This window comes from Manduca sexta, chromosome 5 (genome assembly GCF_014839805.1).
Source record: "Manduca sexta isolate Smith_Timp_Sample1 chromosome 5, JHU_Msex_v1.0, whole genome shotgun sequence".
In the NCBI taxonomy this organism is placed as follows: Eukaryota; Metazoa; Arthropoda; class Insecta; order Lepidoptera; family Sphingidae; genus Manduca; species Manduca sexta.
Genome location: NC_051119.1, coordinates 8933399 through 8954901, shown reverse-complemented (window position 1 = coordinate 8954901; position 21503 = coordinate 8933399). Strand labels below are relative to the sequence as shown.

The following is a 21503-nucleotide window of genomic DNA, read 5'->3' as shown; positions in this document are numbered from 1 at the left end:
TCTGAGGTCCTGGGCTTAGTTCCCGCATCGGGCAAAGTGGTATTTGGAATTTTCTGCTCAGTATCAGCCAGGAGAGTGTAATTTGTGTCCGATATGGCGACAGGCTCACCTCCTGTCATATTATGGGACGGAACACCATTAGCGAAAATTTGGTGCCTTGGTTGCGCCTCTGCATACCCTTCGGAGATAAATGCGTGATGTGTGATGTGTGTAGATAGAACTTCCTATGGATTTCCATAATTTAACTGTTGACTGTATTACTATACAGTACAAAGGCTTTACACACCATCGCCTTTCATTCGCAGTAACTTTTCAAAGGTCGACGCTCTGTCTAGACTTCACACTAAAGTCTTCCTACAACAATATTTATTTTAAGAAACGAGTTTACTTCTACGTTCTTCACGCGTTTCTTATGAAAATATAAACGGGCATAATTATATCAAAAGGAACCTACAATTAAGGAAATTTATGACGATTATGATTCACATTAAAATTGTGTAGAACCAGGAGAGTACTACATTACATTTCAATGTACAAGAAATAGTTCAGCTGATTTAGTTATGTGTACCACGATTCCAATTTTAAACCGTTTTGTGACTAGGTTTTCAATTAACTCCTTTCAGCATAACGTCCGATCTCCCCAACATAAAAATACGTGCCACTTTAAATCTGATTTTCTTTTATAAATATATCTTGAATTTCTCCCATATCGCATAATCCGTTTGGATTTGCCCCAATTCCAAACATTCGTCTAGGACTTAGATTCTGCGATAAGATTTGTTCTAGATTTGATTGAGGTCGTCTCCTTTTACTGTTTCGGTGGCGTAGTTGTACTTGCGTGGTAAGACAGCGCTCTGAGGTCCTGGGTTCGAATCCCGGGTCGGACAAAGTGATATTTGGATTTTCTGTTCAGTATAAGCCAAGAGTCTGGAATTTGTGCCCGATATGACGATAGGCTCGTTCTTATCACATTGTAGGACGGAACTCACTTGGCAAAAAGTGGGTGCCTTGGTTGCGCCTCTGCATATCCCTTTAGGGATAAATGCGTGATGTGTGTTTTATCTCTTACATCGTAACACAAAAATGGCTACAACAGATCTGCAATGGTTATATCTTTGAGCACGTGCGAAAAATAACATTAAGGCGTAATGCGTACACCAACTAATTGCACTTAAGCTATAATATTATGTATATTGTACACGCTTCAATCCTCTTAAGGCAATGAGTCAGACCACCTTCCATTAAATTGGCAAGTGCAAAATCTAGTTACCGTCACTTAAAAGCACTCGCTTTAGCAAATTTGTCATTATGTCAACGCATTAATGTAATGATAAGCAATATTATCTACCCCATATACGAATAAATGCCATTAGTTTAATCATTATAAAGGAGTGGGTATCGAAAGGCGTTATCCGAACTTAACGGGGAGATTCTCAATTCGAATTTAGATGTTGTATGTATGTACAACGATAATGATGAGGCGTGTAAACCGATTCGGGTGAATATTTTTTTATAGTATGTCAAAGCTCTCACGGTGGTCCCGCGAAAACTCGCTTACTTAGATTCAGCAAGTTTTTAACAATCCTTATAATATGAATAATTTTGTTCATGCTTCTATAAATTCTCATGTTTGAAATCACAGTTAACTGCGCAAGGCTTTAAATACAATGTAAGTTTGTGGATGTATGTATATTTGCAAAAAATAATTACGAAATAATGAAAGAATAATTGAAAACAGATGCAGGATTTATTAGATCCCAGACATTCTTATTGTTCCTACAAAATGTAATAGCAAAGCTGCTTTCTTGAGCCGTTTTTCTGTGATATCGATTGTTTTCAACCTGACGATACATTTGTTTTACTTTTGTTTTGACAAGGGCCGGCTTGTACAAACACACTGAACTATTGAGCTCTTTAGGCGTTTGCAACCCTTGAAAATTAAGCGACCATGCTGAGGGCTACCCACTAACGGGTTACGAACCTCGGCTCCTGACAGTCACTGGAAGAGGACGAAACATCAACGATTATGTCGCTTTGTTAACAGGTCTCCTTCGTACAGGCAAAGTCTTTAACGTAGTTCTTACAAGAATTATATTCTTCTCTCTGTAATAAATAGATATACACTCGCATTAAGTCATAGCACGTAAGCTTTAGTTTACGAAATCGCATAACAACGGTTAAAGCGGCCAAGACCATTCTTCGAATCCTTTATTCAGAGAACTTAGCTCAAAGTTGGTATAAAGTTGACGCAAACTGCGGAGCGTCTTCGGAACTGTTCCGCGAGGTTTTCCTACTTTCACACTATTCTATTCCGACGCCTGTGATTTCCATCTACGTCGGATTATAAGTTCTTACATTCGAATATTTGTTTGGCGTTTTGCATTGTAAGATGTTTTCATTCTATTTCTTGACTGTTTTCAAAATATGAATTTTGTAAAGTAAGCCATGGAAATGCATCTTTACATTTGTAGTTAATACTATAAGCCATGGAATATATCTATCCTTTTCTTTGAATACAAAGTGGAAAGAGAGAATGGTTTTCAAATGTTTCGTAAACTGGGTAGTAAAATATGACGAAAGACCAATGGATGAAATATTACCAGAATCTGCGTTTACCAATCATTTTGAGCTGAACGTAATTGATTACATAACGTCGTATTTATCGGAGTTAATTTCTGCATTAAGAGCGCTAAAGGCGCTTAATGATAATAAATCTATTTTAGTCTAATAAATCTAATTCAAATTAAATGTAGTAATGAGTTTTGGATTAAAAATGCTTTAACACGTACTTATTGTCAATATTTGTAAATTTGTTTGTTTGTAGGGGCCAATCTATGGAACTACCGAACTGATTTTGAAAATTCTTGTACTAAGAGGAAGCTACATTATTCCCTAGTGTGTGTGTGTGTGTGTGTGTGTGAGTGAATACTTACTATCCCGGGAAAATGTTTATCCCGGAACACTTTTCATGCGGACCGAGCTGCGGGCAAAAGCTAGTGTTTAATAAAATAAGTAGTTGTTCGCATAAAACATAAAAAAAAATGTATAAACATACAAACACAACACCATAAAATTAAATTCAAAAACGGTGCGTTCCGTTATACACAGTAAATTTTCTCGACATATGAATATGAAAATTAAAAGCGTAAATCGGAACGCAATACATCCAAAGGCGATAAAAAGTTTACAGACGTACAACCGTAACCAATCCTCCGTCAATATACATACATTTGGCAAGCAATAAAATATTTTTCCCCTAACCCAGTTTGATTTGCAAAGAATAAAAAATGGTTGAGACACTTCATTGATTGATAATTAATTCTACTTAAATTGTATCGTGTGTATTACATACTTTCGTCTCCTTTTTTATTGCTTTAAATGAAGATACAAGTTTGCCATTCTACTGATGGTAAGCGATACGACCGCCCATAAACAGTAAAAACACCGTCCAACACTTTGAATTACAATGTATTGTTTGGTATTCCACTGCGCTCACCATCCTGAGACATGAGATGTTAAGTCTTATGTCCAATGGCATCTTGTACTTTTCATTCACCTTATATGCTTCACGAGAATATTTTTTCAAAGCTTCCTGTATAGTTTTGTTGTTTGCTAATACCTAAACTATAACAAGATATATGAAACATATTTTTGTTAGATATTACTACGCTTAACCATTGCTGATGTGGCTTCTAATATCGTATCAAGTGCAATAAGATGTTTTGAAGTATATTCGTCCTGCATAATATTTTGCCCAAACCCGAGGTTCCCTTTTACTACACTCATAAACCAAGCCTTCAAGATTAAAATATTATATACTATTTCTTTCTAGTAAAAGTGCACAATGGTAACTTTATTCTAGAAAAGGACTAATTTGGACCAGCAGATAAAACTTAGTATAAGAAAGCCTTCTTAGGTTCCTTTCTCTTAATCTTGCGATCCTGTGGTCTAATTTAGTTATGTTATAAATTCCAGCTCCTGCTTTACATGTTTGTCATTAAACTGTTGCTTCAAATACAGTTTAGGAGAATCGCTGTTCGGAACTTGGTATTATACATGATGCAAGAGCTATCAAAACTAGTTTAAATAAGCTTTATTCTGAGTATATTAAGCTATTGAGCTGGTCTTCTTTGCTGGTGGTAGGATATTTGTAACCGCCTGGATAGCAACCATTCTAAACTAGGTTTAAAGGGTCAATTTGACAATGCGTTACTAAATGAAATTACGTACTTATCTTCTTGAAAATAACACTTTAAGTTTCTCAAATCGTACATAAAAAATCAGTAAATTTATTTAAAACCAACCAAAAAAATTGTATGAATTCGATTTAATAGTAAGTAAAAGTGAATCTTATTGCTACGAGTTTCTTTGAAAGGTTCTATAAATAAAATATACAAAATTATAATGATTACTAGAGTTACTCAAGCCTAAAATATTTATATAATGTATACTAGTTTTTGCTCGCGGTTTTACGCGCGTGACAAAGTTTTTCACGATAAAATTAAACCTATATTTTAAGTTAATCCTCTAGTAATACATCTGTGAAAACTGCTTTCAATTATATGTAGTAGCTATTGCGCGATGCGTGTTCAAACATACAGACAAAAGTTCTAAAAACTGTTGTTATCCAGTTTCATAATAAGGGATGGTAACACTTTAAACTAATATAAATATTTGTTCCACGTCTCTCGGAAACGTAGGCGTGAGGGTCAAAATAAAATACTATTAATTAATTAGAAATCCAATAATACAAACTCAGTTCCGGAGCTGTCAAAGTGGAAGACCTTTCTAGAACAATTGCGACCTTTTTGCCAATACGAGGGTTCTTGGAAGGTTTCGACAGGAATACGTGCGCGGAATAACAATATAGCAGTGTCTGTTTGTTTTATTGTAATGCTGTTTATTTTAATATTAGGGAAGTTTATGCGCACGCCATCTATCTTTGAGAGGTAGGTAGATTAATACGAGTCAAGTCGAATTCTCATACGGTAGAGATCACCGATATATATGTACTATGTTTTGGCGTTCCGAACATTCACTGTGTTCAACTAAATTGAACTGCAATCCATTCAAACTGACTTTATTGACAGCTGTCAATATTGACAGCTTGTGGTTGTGTATGGAATGACGCTCATGATATAAAAACTCGAGTCTAAGTGTAAACATGGATTTCAATAAAAAATATTAGTTAAATAAGTAAAATTATTTGTTGTTCAATTAAATAAATAAGTTATAACAGTGACGTTTTGGTTGCCATTTTAGTTCAAATCTTGAACAGATAATTCATATGGACGTTTGTATCTATAGAATATACGTCAATAATAGAGATAAATATCGTGTAATAGCCGTTTGGTTCAAGTGCTAATATAGGACTCATGTATGAGTATAAAAAACTCACATAGATTTAATTCCCAGTCTGGGGATTAAACACGCAGATTCTAAACTAAAAAGAAAAAAAAATCACATCACGCATATTATCCTCGAAGGGGTATGCAGAGGCGCAACCAGGGCACTGACATTTCGCCATGTGTGTTCCGTCCCATGATGTGTTAGGGGGTGAGCCTCTCGCCATATCGGGAATAGATTTCAGACTCCGGGCTGATACTAAGCAGAAAACCCCAAATATAATTTTGCCCGACCCGGCATTCGAACCCAGAACCTCAGAGCGCTGCCATATCGGGAATAGATTTCAGACTCCGGGCTGATACTAAGCAGAAAACCCCAAATATAATTTTGCCCGACCCGGCATTCGAACCCAGGACCTCAGAGCGCTGCCATACAGTGCATGCAATACAACTACATCACCGAGGCTGACTGACTGAAACCCTGAACTAATATGTCGTAAGGTTTATTTTGTCCTATAATATTAAGTGTTAGACCATAAATATCAAGAAATAAGTTCAAGAAACTATTCGCTAGCACAGTTCGTAACATAATACAAGACTATTATTCCTCGAAGACTTGTTCAAATCTCTATAAAATTCTAGCACAAAACTGTGAGAGTTGGGAAAGAATCTAGACGCAGTATATCAGGGCAATCTAGATGGTAGTGACAAACAAAGGTAAATCATTGTGAGTCGTTCGCGCGGCGGCGGAGCGTCTGAACTGAGGAATAAAAAGGATGCAAAGATTTAGGGAAGATGGAAGGGACTATAGAATTTAATTTAATATTTATTTAAGAATTATATGTTCATTCTCTTTATTTCAAAGGTCTTTTTTTACATTTTTTATATATATTCTTTAATAAAAAATGTGCATATAAAAATATAAAAAAATTAATGAACTTACGATGGCGAAGCTCACGACCCAAGCCACCCGCGGTTAGAGATTCAAAGTGAGAAATCTCCTCAAAATGCGCGCCGTGTCCAGCAATATTGCCTTCTGCCTTTGGCCTCTGACCCATCGGCCAATTGAGGGCTTAAGAAGTATATTATTATGCATAATGATTTTTAAATTTTACGCGAATGTCAGACGAAATGAAAATAGTCTTCGGTTTTTTGTATTTTATTTTTCTCTCGATGTTTCTAAGAATTCTCAGCCTTCTTCTTCACGGGGCGGACTCAGATGTTGGTGGTCTGAAAAGTTAAAGTTACAATATCTATATACATTTTATAATTATATAAAATTATTTATTTTAGTACTTAGTATTTGGAACAGGAGAGTGCCTAGATTAACGATCTAATAATTATGTGGATAGTTATAAAATTTCATTCAAAAGTATACCTTTTTTATTTAGGTTTGAATTTGAAACCAATACAGCGATACGTTCAGGAAGTTTGGTACATATCTTAATATCACCTATCAAGTTAACTACTTAACTAGGTTAAAACATTTCAAATATTGATTTGAAATTATTTCAATAGAGCTTAGCGTTTATTTTCCAGAGATAAGCTATAAGAATGTTGCTTAACAAACCGCATTATCTATTACTAGCTTTTGCCCGTGGCTCCGACCGCGTTATAAAGTTTTTCAGGCTAAAGTTTTCCGTTATAAAAGTAGTAGTTTCCCGGGAGCCTATGTTCTTCCCAGGGTCTCAAACTGTCTCCATACCAAATTTCATCTTAATACGTTGGGTAGTTTTTGAGTTTAATACGTTCAGGCAGACAGATGCAGCGGGGGACTTTGTTTTATAATATATTTTTAGAACTTTTTAAGTGAAACATTCCCGTCATACATCATTGTTGCATAACTTTAACCGTTTACGCAGCGCAGGCAACGGAAGCTCTCAAAACTCATAATTTTCCCCGTTTTTGCAACATGTTTCATTACTGCTCCGCTTCTATTGGTCATAGCGTGATGATATATAACTTTGAGCACTCCACAAACAAAGGACTATTCAACACAAAAATATTTTTTCAGTTCGAATCGGTAGTTCCTGAGATTAGACATTACTGCTCCGCTCCTATTGAATATAGCGTGATGATATATAGCCTATAGCACTCCACGAAAAAAAGGCTATCCAACGCAAAAATATTTTTTCAGTTTGGTCCGGTAGTTCCTGAGATTAGCCATTACTGCTCTGCTCCTATTGGGTATAGCGTGATGATATATAGCCTATAGCACTCCACGAACAAAGGGCTATCCAACGCAAAAAGAATTTTTCAGTTCGGACCGGTAGTTCCTGAGATTAGCGCGTTCAAACAAACAAACAAACAAACTCTTCAGCTTTATATAATAGTATAGATGAGATTAGCGCGTTCAAACAAACAAACAAACAAACAAACAAACAAACAAACAAACAAACAAACTCTTCAGCTTTATATAATAGTATAGATAATATAGATAAGGCAGTGTAACTACTGGACATAATAAGACTTAACATCTCATGTCTCAGGATGGCGAGCGCAGTGGAATACCAAACACTACATTGTAATTCAAGGTGATGGTGTTTCTACTATTTATGGGCGGTCGTGTCGCTTGCCATCAGGTGAAGGGCAAAGTCGTCTGGTCATTCAAAGATATAAATAAAAATACATTATTTTATAAATTCAACTGTTTTCGACAGGTACGCTCTATGCCACATCTATAGACCATAGTGCCGCGCACACACAGACCATTTGCCTTGACGCGCCGGTAGCGTGACTCCAAACTGTACTCCTTTATACTCGACTCCAAGTAAATCGGGATTTGTATTCGCTTTTATTGATGTGTAACGATTTTTTCCTTCGAGTGTGTACGTGTCTTTATGTCGATGCTTACTGGTTATCGTGGAATAACATTTATAGGTTATACTAGCTTTTGCTCACGGCTTCCTCCGCGTGAATGTGTTTTCCAGGATAAAAATCCCAGTATATATTTTCCCGGGATAGTAGCCTACAACCTTCCCAGGGTCTTAAACTATCTCCATACCAAATTTCGTTTTATTGTACTACATTGTATGTCACGTCCCGTTCCCGTGGGAACAGGATAAAAATTATCCTATGTCCATCTCCTGGTTCTAAGCTTCCTCCTTACCAATTTTCAGCCAAATCGATTCAGCCGTTCTTGAGTTATAAATAGTGAACCTAACACAACTTTCTTTTATATATATAGATTGTATGGCAGTTATTAGGTCAGAAACGTAAGCGACATTGTAGCCAGTGTTAGATACACTGGCTGATGGTAGGTCTCTCATATATATGAGAGTCCACCTGGGTAGGTACCACTGCAATGCCTATTTCTGCCGCCAAGCAGCACTGTATGTGCAGTGCTGTTGTGTTCCGGTTTGAAGGAGATTGTAGCCAGTGTAACTACTGTACATAATTAGACTTAACATCTCATGTACCAGGATGGCGAGCGCAGTGGAATACGAAACAATATTTTGGAATATAATTTCCGATGATATTTATTTTAAACAGTAGTCTTACTAAACCAATGGAAAAGGCGTGTCAAGTAAGAACGTTTCACCAGTTGTTTTATTTGGCTATCTCAAGACCGTATCGGATCGATCGTACTTGACACGATGTATTAACCTTTATTGAGCCTTCTAACTGATTTGGTATTAGATTATATGAGCATTTTAATCGAACTATCAGTTTACATCAAGAAAGATGTCAATTAGGAAGAAACCTTACTAAAATATAAATATAGGGCTAGGTAATTTCATTAGAATTAAGGGACGTTGCTGCCGCCATATAAGTGACACAGGGCTCCAGACCTCTAGGGGTCCTCTTGGCCAACACCTTCATTAAACTAAGCGGCTGTCGAAAATGCTCTGAAAGGCATCCAACAAATTTTGATATCAGGCCCTTCTATGGTAATCTACCCCACTCTTAGTAATGGTTATTTTTCAAGCATATCTTCCTAATTAAATAATGTTGATTTCAATCAGGATTTTCATTAGACTCTCATATTGTATTTACCTTTACTACTTATGAAATAGTCAATATAAAGTATATTGGAGTTATCTACTCAATATCAGCCTGGAGTTTAAAATTTGTGCCCGATATGGCGATAGGCTCGCCCCCCTATCACATCATGGGACTCTCTCTCTGCCTACCCCTTCGAAGATAAAGGCATGATGTTTATAGTCAGTTTGACTTAATAAACGGATAAAATATATCTAAATCTGTGTAGATCTAAACGCTACAGTAAACACTAGTACATTGATTTGTACGCCTGACCTTTGCGAATATCCAGTAGTCTGGAAATCTTTATTAAATCTACGTCTGCCGTCAGCTGTTTCTCAATATGATCAAACCGTATAGCCCACAGGATAGACACACTGATACCGATTTACCATCATATGTTACTACATATGATGGTAAATATATTATACATATATTTTTTATACTTTTCTATGCCTGTATAAAAAATAAACGTCGCTAATGCTGGTCGCTTTTTACAAATAAACAAGCGAATTAAAGCTCAAAGTAAATGTCTACCAGCAAGAGATGTAATAATATACCTTTAATGATCGCTTTATTAATGAAATGCTTTTAACATCTTCAATAATCGGTACAATGGCGAAGTCTGTGTTCAGCAGAATATTCTCTGACCGATGTTATTTGACGAATCATACTTAATATTTAGTTATGTGTTCACCAGGTATCCCAAAGTTTTTTTTTAATATAGTTTACACTGTATTTATAATTCGTTTTATTAGTTCCATGCTCGTATTGACCTGCCGTGTGTTTAAGTAGATTCCTCGACTAAAAATACATTATTTTTGTTTCAGGTCCAAATGCCGTGAATTAGTAATATGACATCGGATGCGGACTCTCTCTGACACCATGGCGTTGCGGGCCTGTATTGTGCTGACCGTCCTCTGCGTTGCGACGGTAAGTAATTCTTTGATTATTGTTAAGGTTGCATATCCTTGAAAAAATCGATGAGAAGATAGATAAAGCTCATGGTATTTGCCGTCTACAATCTCGTCAATTTCAATCTCATCAATCATTAAATAATATATTAATGGGCTAGATCAGGTATTATAGCGGAGATAGCCTAAGTGTTTCTGGAACAGATTGCGGAGACGAATGTACGCAGGATCAAATCCCACGAGCATATCTGACTTTTCTAAAATGATGTGTGTTTCTTTGAATTATCACTTGCTTTAACGGTGAAAGAAAACATCGTGAGGAAACCTGCATACCTGACAAATTCTCTAGCAATTTTGATGGTGTTTACCAATCCGCACTAGGCCGACGTGGTGGACCAAGGCCTAAACCTTCTCAGTAGGAGATGATACCCGTCCCCAGCATTGGGCCAGTATTCAGAGTCCATATTATTATTATATGTTAGTTACTTTAGGAACAAATAAAAATCAAACGCCTTATACCCAATAATATCTAACTGAATAAATACGGAATACTCCTCATTCTACATTCTGTTAGTTCTGAAATAAGATGCTTAACATTAATTAATTAAAGGATGATGTTATAAATATGTCAACAAGCGGAATTTCTCAACTTATATGCAAACTCACACTTACTGTCATATAAATAAAATTGTTATAAATTTACTCGCTACGTTCCATTGTATTCACGCGTGCATAATAGGCGGCTGCCGTGCATCATGCAGACGCATCTATATTGCAGCCGCGATGAAGCTGTTATAATGTCATAACAAAATTACAACGAAGTGTAAATTACATCGTAATTTAGTATAGTGTACGCCGCGTCGAGTTACGAGCTAGCAATTTACTACACTCGGCTTATGTTGTTACGTAAACCTGTCGCTGAAACTCTGAATCGAGTTTAAGGAAATGTACGCTATCTATTTATCTGTGTAAACTGAATGGATAACGTCGATTCTTTAGAGTCGTGTTATGTAACTGTACGGTACGGGTTCAATTCCGAATTTAAGTTTCTTGAATCTATGGCTTATGAGTAACATAATATGATTTAATTTAGATCACTTGAAAGAAGACTTGAAACTTTGGAATGAACACCCTGCATCGATATTCCCTGAGTGCTATGACTTGTCCTTCTTTAAAGAAGCTTAAAAAGAGTGCTCGCCTCCCGGTAGGAAACGGCTTAGCTCTGCCTCTGGCATTGCTTTAATCCATGGACGGATGCTGCTTACCATCAGGCCATGCATGCTCGTTTGCCTACAAAGGTAAAAAAAAAATCTAAAGAAATTTTCGTCATATAAGCCTCGACTCATGGGAAAAAATTAAATACTAACAGTCGTATTAATGACCACACGTCTAATATTTCGTATATTTCACATAAAAACTAATCAAAATAATTATAATACCAACTCTATAAATTTCGCAGCTCCGGTGGTCGGTTTATAAGTGTGCCATTAAACTGTAGCTAATTTACTTAATATGCAAATGCGGGCGTCGGTCGCAGACGGAGCTTGTTTAGTCATGTTTCAATTTACATTGGCATTACTGCACTGTTATAAAAACATTACAACTCCTTAGAGGCGATGGATGCACTTTATGGCGTATTAACTTAATGCAAAGACAAAATCGATTTGAAACGAGACAGATTTGACATCGATTTGAAAGTTAAGTTGTACTGAATTCGATTAGAAGCCTTCCAAATTCAATTTATAATGTTATATTATTTTTTTTAACGGATTCGGAGTTCGTCAACGTTTTCAATTCGTGTGTTTGTGTATTTACAGAGATGATACTGAGATTTGTGGACCGATTTTTGTTATTTGTTATTTATTTATAAAATTTGGTTCACGAAATTGTCCCATTACATTATATAATCTCTGTTTTGAATTTAACATTTTCTTACGTACTTACTGCTTAGCGGATCTCAATACATGAGTAATTCTTTTTGAATACTTACAAGTTTTGTGTTAATTATAATTATATTATAAATGTGTTCGCGTATTTATAAGCATGCATAAACGTAGCTCAATAGATTTGAATATTTAACATTTTGTTACTTCTTTATCTCTATTTAAAACTAGCTTTTGCTCGCGGCTTCGCCCGCGTGAAGGCGTTTTCCAGGATAAAAGTCCCACTATATATTTTCCCGGGATAGTAGCCTATAACCTTCCCAGGGTCTTATACTATCTCCATACTAAATTTTGCTTTCTTATACCACGTCTTATGTCACGTCCCGTTCCCGTGGGAACGGGATAAAAGTATCCTATGTCCGTCACCTGGTTCTAAGCTACCTCTCCACCAATTTTCAGCCAAATCGGTTCATCCGTTCTTGAGTTATAAATAGTGTAACAGACACCACTTTATTTTATATATATAGATAAATAAGCTAATGTCACTTTCCGTTGATACTTGCACGCCAAAAGACGAGAACATAACTATCTATCACTGTGACAAAAGCGAACAGTACCTCAACTTTAAATGTATTATTAAACCTCTTTGTTTGCAATACAAAGTCATCAAGCCTTTGTGAATAATTATAACGACTAAACAAACTAAACCCAAATTCAGTTAACCCTAACAATTTGTAACATTCTGAAACATACGATACGCAATTTCAATTACTACGTGATCGGTAGTGAGGTTACGTTTAAATCTAGGAAAGGTGTTGGATGTGACGCCGTGCCACCCGTCAGAGCGGAGAATCGATCCCATATGCAGTGGTCGGTGCAAGCGCTGAGCTGAGTGCGGTTTAAATGTATTATTAATCAGTCTTATAAATTCAACTATGCTTAGTTAAAACACATTAGTTTTCCATATTTAGATTGTGAGTATCTGAAACCAAACATGTAAAATATATTTTTTTATATTGAATTAAACATATCTCAACATATCTTAATATATAGAAATATGCCATTAGATATTAATAATATAGCGATAGTGTTGTGAAATTTTTTGTTTCTGGATGGAATTATACGACATATAGAATCTTACTTAAAAAAAATCACTAAGCTATGCTTATTTAAAATACAAATTTACTCGATCAGCTGTAAGTCAAAACCCGCCATCTTGCCTCTTAAGGTTTAAACTAGGAAATCGGTGATGGTTCTGATAGCTATTTAAGCAATTCTTAATCATCATTTAACGCTAAAAGTTCATTAGTAAGACTGATAATGTCTCAAATGGAATTTGTTTTCAGTATTTTTGTACATTGGTGTTTCTAACTGGACTCGTGTATTGCAGTTTTCGTCTTTGTATAGGCTTTTTCAGATTTGAGTATATAATTGAACTGGGACTAACTGTAAATAGTCAGAAACAACTGAACAGATTTCGATGAAATTTGACACATGGATAGACTATGTCCTCGATTAACATTCACAATATTTTCCTTCATCGTTAAATCAAGCGATAACTCAAAAAGAATACACGTACGGCTTTAGAAAAGTCAGAGGTGCCCTATGGTTTTGAAACTGCGGACATTCGTCTCGGCAGTCCGTTCCACATCCAACTAGGCTATCGCCGCTTATGTGGAAATTTATATGATATTAAAAAATATATTTTTCAAAAAATAAAATATCAGCCCTGTATTATATACTTGCCCACTGCTGAGCACGGGCTTCCTCTACTACTGAGAGGGATTAGGCCTTAGTCCACCACGCTGGCCTAGTGCGGATTGGTAGACTTCACACACCTTCGAAATTCCTATAGAGAACTTCTCAGATGTGCAGGTTTCCTCACGATGTTTTCCTTCACCGTTAAAGCGAACGATAAATTCACAAAGAATACACACATGATTTTTTAGAAAAGTCAGAGGTGTGTGCCCTTGGGATTTGAACCTGCGGACATTCGCCTCGGCGGTCCGTTCCACACCCAACTAGGCTATCGTCGCTTTCAAAAAATACCTTTTTGCAATCGCATATAAATACTACGTTATGAAATATCGCCCGTCTCTTATGACTAATATATCTGGTCTCGTTTCACCTGCATGTGTCGTTGAAACGGACCGGTATTATGCCGGCGGGTCACGACATCCTACATCTCAAATAACACCTAGTTACACCTGCACTGCTGTTTTGCAGCTGGAAATTGAGTCTTTCTCCGTAATTGTATTGGAATTTAGAAGTTATGGTTAGGTACACAAGGTGTAAAATATGCTATAGAGCGCCAGGAATTGTCGAGTTCATGGATCAGCCTGTGTATATCCAGTTTCTAACAGGTCGGTATAATTTTGTCAACTGGCGATGAATCCTTCGGCATTCAATATCATATCATTTAATAATTAAGATTTTCGTAGTAATTATTAGCAAGGTATTATAAAGAAATTATGGTGAAGAAACAAAAGAAGTGTAAAAGTATGTAATGTCCATCGATCTAATCTATATTTCTACTCCAATTTGTATAGATCGTAGTTAAAAACCTATTAAACTGAACAGAAAATTCCCTCTATCAAAACAATCGTATACAACTACCATAAATCTTATGAAAAGTAATTTACTAATGCAAGGGAAATGAAGAAAAATAATTTGCCTCTAACCCTGGCACCTGGATTACTTAAAAATCTTTACAGAGGTTTTTTCGTTATATAAATGTCAAGGAATAAAGTACATTGGATCCAATTAACGTAATGAATAAGATATTTCATTCGAGAGAATATTTTTTCGCTTCCTTTTTTATAACGATTGTTAGCCACATATAGATTAGTCTTTGATTTCTGTTTTGGCTAAAGAAAGCTATCATTAATAAAGTCAATTACATATATTTTGGTCATTAGAGGTATGTTTCTTATATAAGGGAGTGCAAATAGGTTTTTTTCACTACGTTTTGTTTGCAAATAATGATGGTAGATCTCTTATATGTGAGAATCCGCTTGGGTAGGTACCATCGTAATGTTTATTTCCGCCGCCAAGCAGCAGTGCGTAGTCACTGTTGTGTTTCGGTTTACTAGCAGGCACTAACAGAACATAAAGTTATTATCTTGTTACTGTAAGAAAGCAAACTATACATTGAATAAAAATAATTTTAACAAAAAATTAAACCGCCTTCAAAAACCACTCAAAACCAAAAAATAATTTCACATAACAAATATATATTGGATACCAATTTTGGAGTGGGTGCCTAATTATAATTGCTTAAACAAACATACAAAAAAAAAATATTCACGTCGAATTGATAACCTCCTCCTTTTTTTTGAAGTCGGTTAAAAAATTATCCTAGTACATTGGCCGCTGTGGCCTCATGTTGTTGTATGTGGTTGTATCAATCTATGAATAAATAAGTCTTTTTGCTGTCTATCTGCATGTTATCGATTTTCTTAAAATCTACTGAACGGATTTTTATGAAATTTGGCATGGAGATAGTTTTCCCAGAAAGGCTACTTTCTATACCGGGAAAATATATAGTGGGACTTTTATCCCGGAAAACTCCTTCACGCGAGCGAATCCGCGAGCAAAAGCTAATATTAATATAATATTAAAGCCAGAAGGCATTGTCTATAATCTCGCGTGTCGCAGTAAACCTCAAGTAAAAATACGAGAGCCATAACACACGTATCGATTATAATTCTATTTTTCCACGACCTCTAGACTATTGAGTTGGAGGTTAATCCGAACAATTGTGATATTCGATATAACTATTGAATAAACTGTGACAGAAACCAAACTGATTGGCGTTGTACCGATATCAAAGAGGATATAAGAACGTTACTATTCTGAATTCTGTGATATTAATTCTAACATTGGATAGTTATATTTGGTATTTTGAGATTTCATTTATAGTCGGTTTATGAGAGAGCTTGGTTGAATGGCTACCTACCACAATGTATCTCTATTACCACACAACTATTGTGTTCTTTTTTGTTAAACTTGCATGGTAAACTTATCTGCACCTGGTGGTAAGTGAAGTGGGGTTCAATGGAATGCCGACTGTCGAAAGATGATTACCCCTTGACAATTGACACAATTGACAAGCGGCGATAGCCTAGTTGGGTGTGGAACGGACTGCCGAGACGAATGTCCGCAGGTTCAAATCCCAAGGGCACACACCTCTGACTTTTCTAAAAAATCATGTGTGTATTCTTTGTGAATTTATCGTTCGCTTTAACGGTGAAGGAAAACATCGTGAGGAAACCTGGACATCTGAGACGATTCTCTATAGGAATTTCGAAGGTGTGTGAAGTCTACCAATCCGCATTAGGCCAGCGTGGTGGACTAAGGCCTAATCCCTCTCAATAGTAGAGGAGGCTCGTGCTCAGCAGTGGGCAAGTATATAGTACAGGGCTGATATTATTATTATTGCTGATATTATTGACTGCCTCGGTGGCGTAGTTGCATTGCATGTCCGGTACAATAGCGCTCTGAGGTCCTGGGTTCGAATCCCGGGTCGGGCAAAGTGATATTTGGGTTTTTCTACTCAGTATCAGCCCGGAGTCTGGAATTTGTGCCCGATATGGCGATAGGCTCGCCCCCTATCACATCATGGGACGGAACATACTTGGCGAAAAGTGGGTGCCTTGGTTGCGCCTCTGCATACCCCTTCGGGGATAAATGCGTGATGTTATGTATGTATGTATGATATTATTAATCGACACAATTATGCCAGCCTGTTGGCATATATACAGGCGGATTCCAGAACGCGTCCCACTTATGTGGGACACTATGGCGGGTTTTAACACCTTGTGTACGGTGGACGCTATCCGGGCAGATATAAAAAAAATGTACCACCAGTAAGATTATTTGAAGGATATTTTGGCCAGGGTATTAGTGGATTAATGAGATTTTCCATCTGTCTCGGTGTAGCAAATGTAGAAAAATATGGCGTTGAAACTATTTGTATGTCATGTCGCTTAGCATCGAAAGCTTTGCTACATCTTTCAGTATTCAATAAAAATTGCTCACAAAATACCAAAGCAACATATCAAACAAACACTGGAAATAAAATAGTAAACAATTTAAAATAAACGAAATGGTGAAAGACCAGATCCCCTCACAAATGGCGGGAGCTGAAAAAATTCTTCAAACAGAACTCGAAGCGTCGCCCGTGATTGCATCCGACTGGAATGTTCCATTGAATAAATATTGATTTATTACATAAACTCGCGCCCGGCTGTCTTCAAGGAAAGTTCTTTGAAACATTGGTCATGATTTTTACTTGAATTAATTCAATTGGAATGTTTAACTGAAGCTTAGGGGTTGTGACTATAGAAATTAGAAACATTTATGACCTATTAGTTGTACTAAGTGTAAATAATATTTTGCATATGAAATTTATACTAATATTATAAGGAAGAAATTTTGTTAATTGTGAAGTGTGAACCTAATCTCTGGAACTTCTGAAACGATTTCGATAAAATTTGGTATAGTGATAGTTTGAAGTCCTACGTAGGATATAAGCGTTGTATCATTGTGAATGTTGGTTTTTATGTACAACATTTCCTATTTCAATGTCTCCTACTGAGGAGTAATGTAACTTCGTATTAGTGAAAGAATTTTCCAAATACGTTCAGTAGTCCCCGAGATTAACCTACAAGCTCACAAACTTTTGCTCTGTATAATAATATTTACAGTCCTCTCAACATGAACCCAATATAATAACCAGAAAAATAACGTGTTATTGTTCTCACGCAGTAATTAAAGCCATGTTTACATTGAAAGTCGACCGCTACAGGGTGTTCAAAAATCAAAATAACACCAATTCAAAACGAACAATCACAGAGTCTGTATCGCTGAATTGGTCTAATTAAAGGTAAACATAATGAAACTTGCAATGTTTCATTTGATTCGCCAATTCAATACGGCCGAATGTGAATGATTATCGATTCAATAAAGTGGAATTAGACAGTAATGGTTAATTTGTTCAACCACTTGTATTGACGCGGAAATGAACCTTTAATGATCAATTAATGAACTGAAAGTGAAAATTGTGGCTTTAATAGCAACACTCAAATTTAATTTTGTATTTTTTTTTTGTTTTTCACTTACACACACACACACACATCGCGCAGAGGCAGTTGCAGAGGCGCAACCAGGGCACCTACTTTTCGTCACGTGTGTTCCGTCCCATGATGTGATAGGGGGCGAGCCTATCGCCATATCGGGCACAAATTCCAGACTCCGGGCTGATACTGAGTAGGAAAACCCAAGTATCACTTTGCCCGCACGGGATTCGAATCCAGGACCTCAGAGCGCTGTCGTACCGCGCATGCAGTACAACTACGCCGAGTCAGTCGTTTATAACTAGTTAGCTTGTAAGTTGATGAAAGCCAATTTTCAATGAAACCTGTCTTCGTAATAAAAGATCATAACAACAAAATTTGACACCTATCCGTAATTTTGAGTTCGTTAAAACTAAACCCTCGCAACACGGTGGGCGAGGCAAAAATACCGCTAGTTAATTAAAAGTTTTGCCGAATTTTCGCAGCAAACTTTTTTATTTTACGTGAAAACTGAAATGTAGCGGATCTTTTTGTTTTATTTATGTCACGGATGAGATGGGATAAGCCGTTTTGGTAAATGTTTGGTAGTGGCTTAAACGTAGTTTGTGTACGTAGAATCAGTGTTTATAACATTTTATATTTATAGATAGATATAAAATGTTCTATATTTGTGAAAACTTTTAATTGATCCTTCTTTAGCTATATTCACCACTTCTTGTTGTGCCAGTTATTCCTATTTACTTTAGTTCCTAAAGTAAATAAAAAAAATTGTATTAAAAAGATGATGATTTCGTATTCTACTTCAAAAACTTAGAACAGGATGCATACAAACAAATTATTTACTAGGTTTTGCTCGCGGCTTTGTCCGTATGAAAGATTTCTTTCGGGATATAGGTGCCGTATATATTTTCACAAGGAAAAAATAGTCAATGTCCTTCAAACTATCGTCATACCAAATGTCGTCGAAATCACTCCGGTAGTTTTTGATTATATTGCGTTTAAACAGACAGACGCGGCGTAGAACTTTGTTTTATAATATATAAGGATGGTTAGGTTAGGTTAGGTTTTTTTTTAAGTACAGACCCCGCAGTCAACACCAAGAGAAACCTGCGAACGGTATACTAGTACCCCCGTCTTAGCGACTACAGGGCCCTGAAGGAAGAGAGGAAGAGGAGAAATAGGGAAGGAAAGAAGGGGGAAGGAAGAGGAATTAACAGGATGGGCGGAGTGAAGTGGGATAGGAAATGTTCGCGATCCCTTATAAACCTCAATGTGTATTTGGCAACCAAGAGGTATACACATTACACTATGTGCCTAGAGTTGCGGCATATTGTCCCCCCATACATGGGCGTGCATTTGGTTTGAAGACCGAGTGCATAAGAATTGCCTGGGGGGGGGGGGGTAGGTTAGGTTATGCCAATACTAAATTTTATCTTTAATATACAGAGCCATTGCAATCTACTAACTGTTACTCTTGCGCTCCAGATAAGGGACATTGTAGCCAAAATTAGCATTGTGAATCGCATCTAAACTAGTAACGATAAGCGTAGTGAAGTATAATTGTAGTTCAAAGTTTTGATATAAGTTGTCAAAAGATGGCGCGGGTCGATCGTCTTTTTTCAGTATAAATAAAACGGATAAGTTCGAGTTGGACTCGCGTACCGAGGGTTCCGTACAAATTTTAGGCAAGGTATCTAAGTTTAAAATTTTGGAAGTAATAAGTATATCTTTTTTCCTTTACAAGTGATGTATGCCATTGCTTCTTGCCAAATTTCTTGATTCTAGGTCAACTGGAAGTATCCTATACGTTTTAATTCCCTAGTGTAATCACATAATATGCGACATAAACGGATGATCATGTTGACTTACATATTTGAATGTTTCACAGCTGAAAGAGCCATTATTCCCGATATTTAATATACATTTCAACTTCCTTCTACACGTTCCTAAGAAAATTGATCTTGATAAACAGACAAAGTGATCTTATAAGGGTTCTTATTTAGACACGGGTCCCTAAAAACATACGAAATTGAGTGGAAGAAAAAAAAGTCGCCGCCGGCACAATGTTCAGCAATAACTGTTAAAATGTATTACCGACATAATACGCTGATTGGATTGCGCTGCCATCTGATGTCGCCGCTAAAACTGGCTTTGCTTATGTACATTTGTTGGTATATATTGTTTATTGTATAATAGTATAATATAATAATATCAGCCGTGTATTATATACTGACCCACTGCTGGGCATGAGCTTCCTCTACTGCTGAGAGGGATTAGGCCTTGTTCCACAACGCTGGCCTAGTGCAGATTGGTAGACTTCACATACCCTCAAAATTCCTATAAAGAACTTCTCAGGTATGCAGGTTTACTGACGATGTTTTTCTTCACCGTTAAAGCAAGCGATAATTCACTTGGTATTCCATTGGTTTTTGGTTTGGTATTCCATTGCGCCCGCCGGCCTGAGACATGAGATGTTAAGTCTTAATATGTCCAGTAGTTACACTGGCTACAATGTCCTCCAAACCGGAACACAACAGTGACTACACACTGTTGCTTGGCGGCAGTAATAGACATTGCGGTGGTATCTACCGAGGCGGACTCTCACATATGAGAGACCTACCACCTGTAAGCATGAGACGCTATTCCTGCTGTATATAGGTGGTGTTGCTTACCATAAAACGAGCTATTTCCTCGTCTTGTCCCTCAGTTGTAATAGTTTGAGCTTGTAGAACTAAATTCTAATTTTATATTTACATGAAGTCACAAGGAGATTTGAAGTGCAAAACCGAAACGCTAAGAAATATGCTGCGTCACAAACGCTGGAGTGCATGGAAATTCACTTTAGACGAATGCACTTTATTTCCGTATGTTGTAAGCAAAGGATGCACTATGAAATTGAGCTCATTCTGTGTTAAATATAAGGATGTAGAGTAGGGTTAAATTATATTGTACGCTTTTAGTAATGGTATTAATTAATGAGAATTTTGCCACCAAAGTCGTGACGCGTGAATAGACATTTCACTTACAATTTTTTTAGCCTGTAGGCTTTATTTCTTTAATAATAAAGAGACACGTATAGTTTTTAAATAGACTAGTCTGAACAAATTAAACACACACATGGTGTTAAAACTCCCATAGTGGCCCACGTTAGTGTATCGAATTCCGGGATCAGCCTGTGTATATCCGGTTCCAACAGGCCGGCAATATTGTGTTGACTGCCGCGGAGAAATCATCACTTGCCATGCTCGTGTCAGAAATAAATAATCGAAATTACAAATAATACGGAAAATCGCAACTGTTAGT

The 21503-nt window shown here is 36.6% G+C and overlaps 1 protein-coding gene across 11 annotated transcripts in view; it reads left to right on the top strand.

Moving 5' to 3' along the window:
* The window catches only part of LOC115455890 (protein madd-4), a 416434-nt gene that overhangs the window by 296749 nt on the left and 98182 nt on the right, over positions 1–21503 (top strand). For all 11 annotated transcript variants that reach the window (XM_037445350.1, XM_037445344.1, XM_037445332.1 and 8 more), the window contains one exon: positions 10157–10259. In XM_037445350.1, the coding sequence (XP_037301247.1) occupies positions 10191–10259 (69 nt within the window). In that variant the 5' untranslated portion in view covers positions 10157–10190. The remainder of the gene's footprint in view (positions 1–10156; positions 10260–21503) is intronic.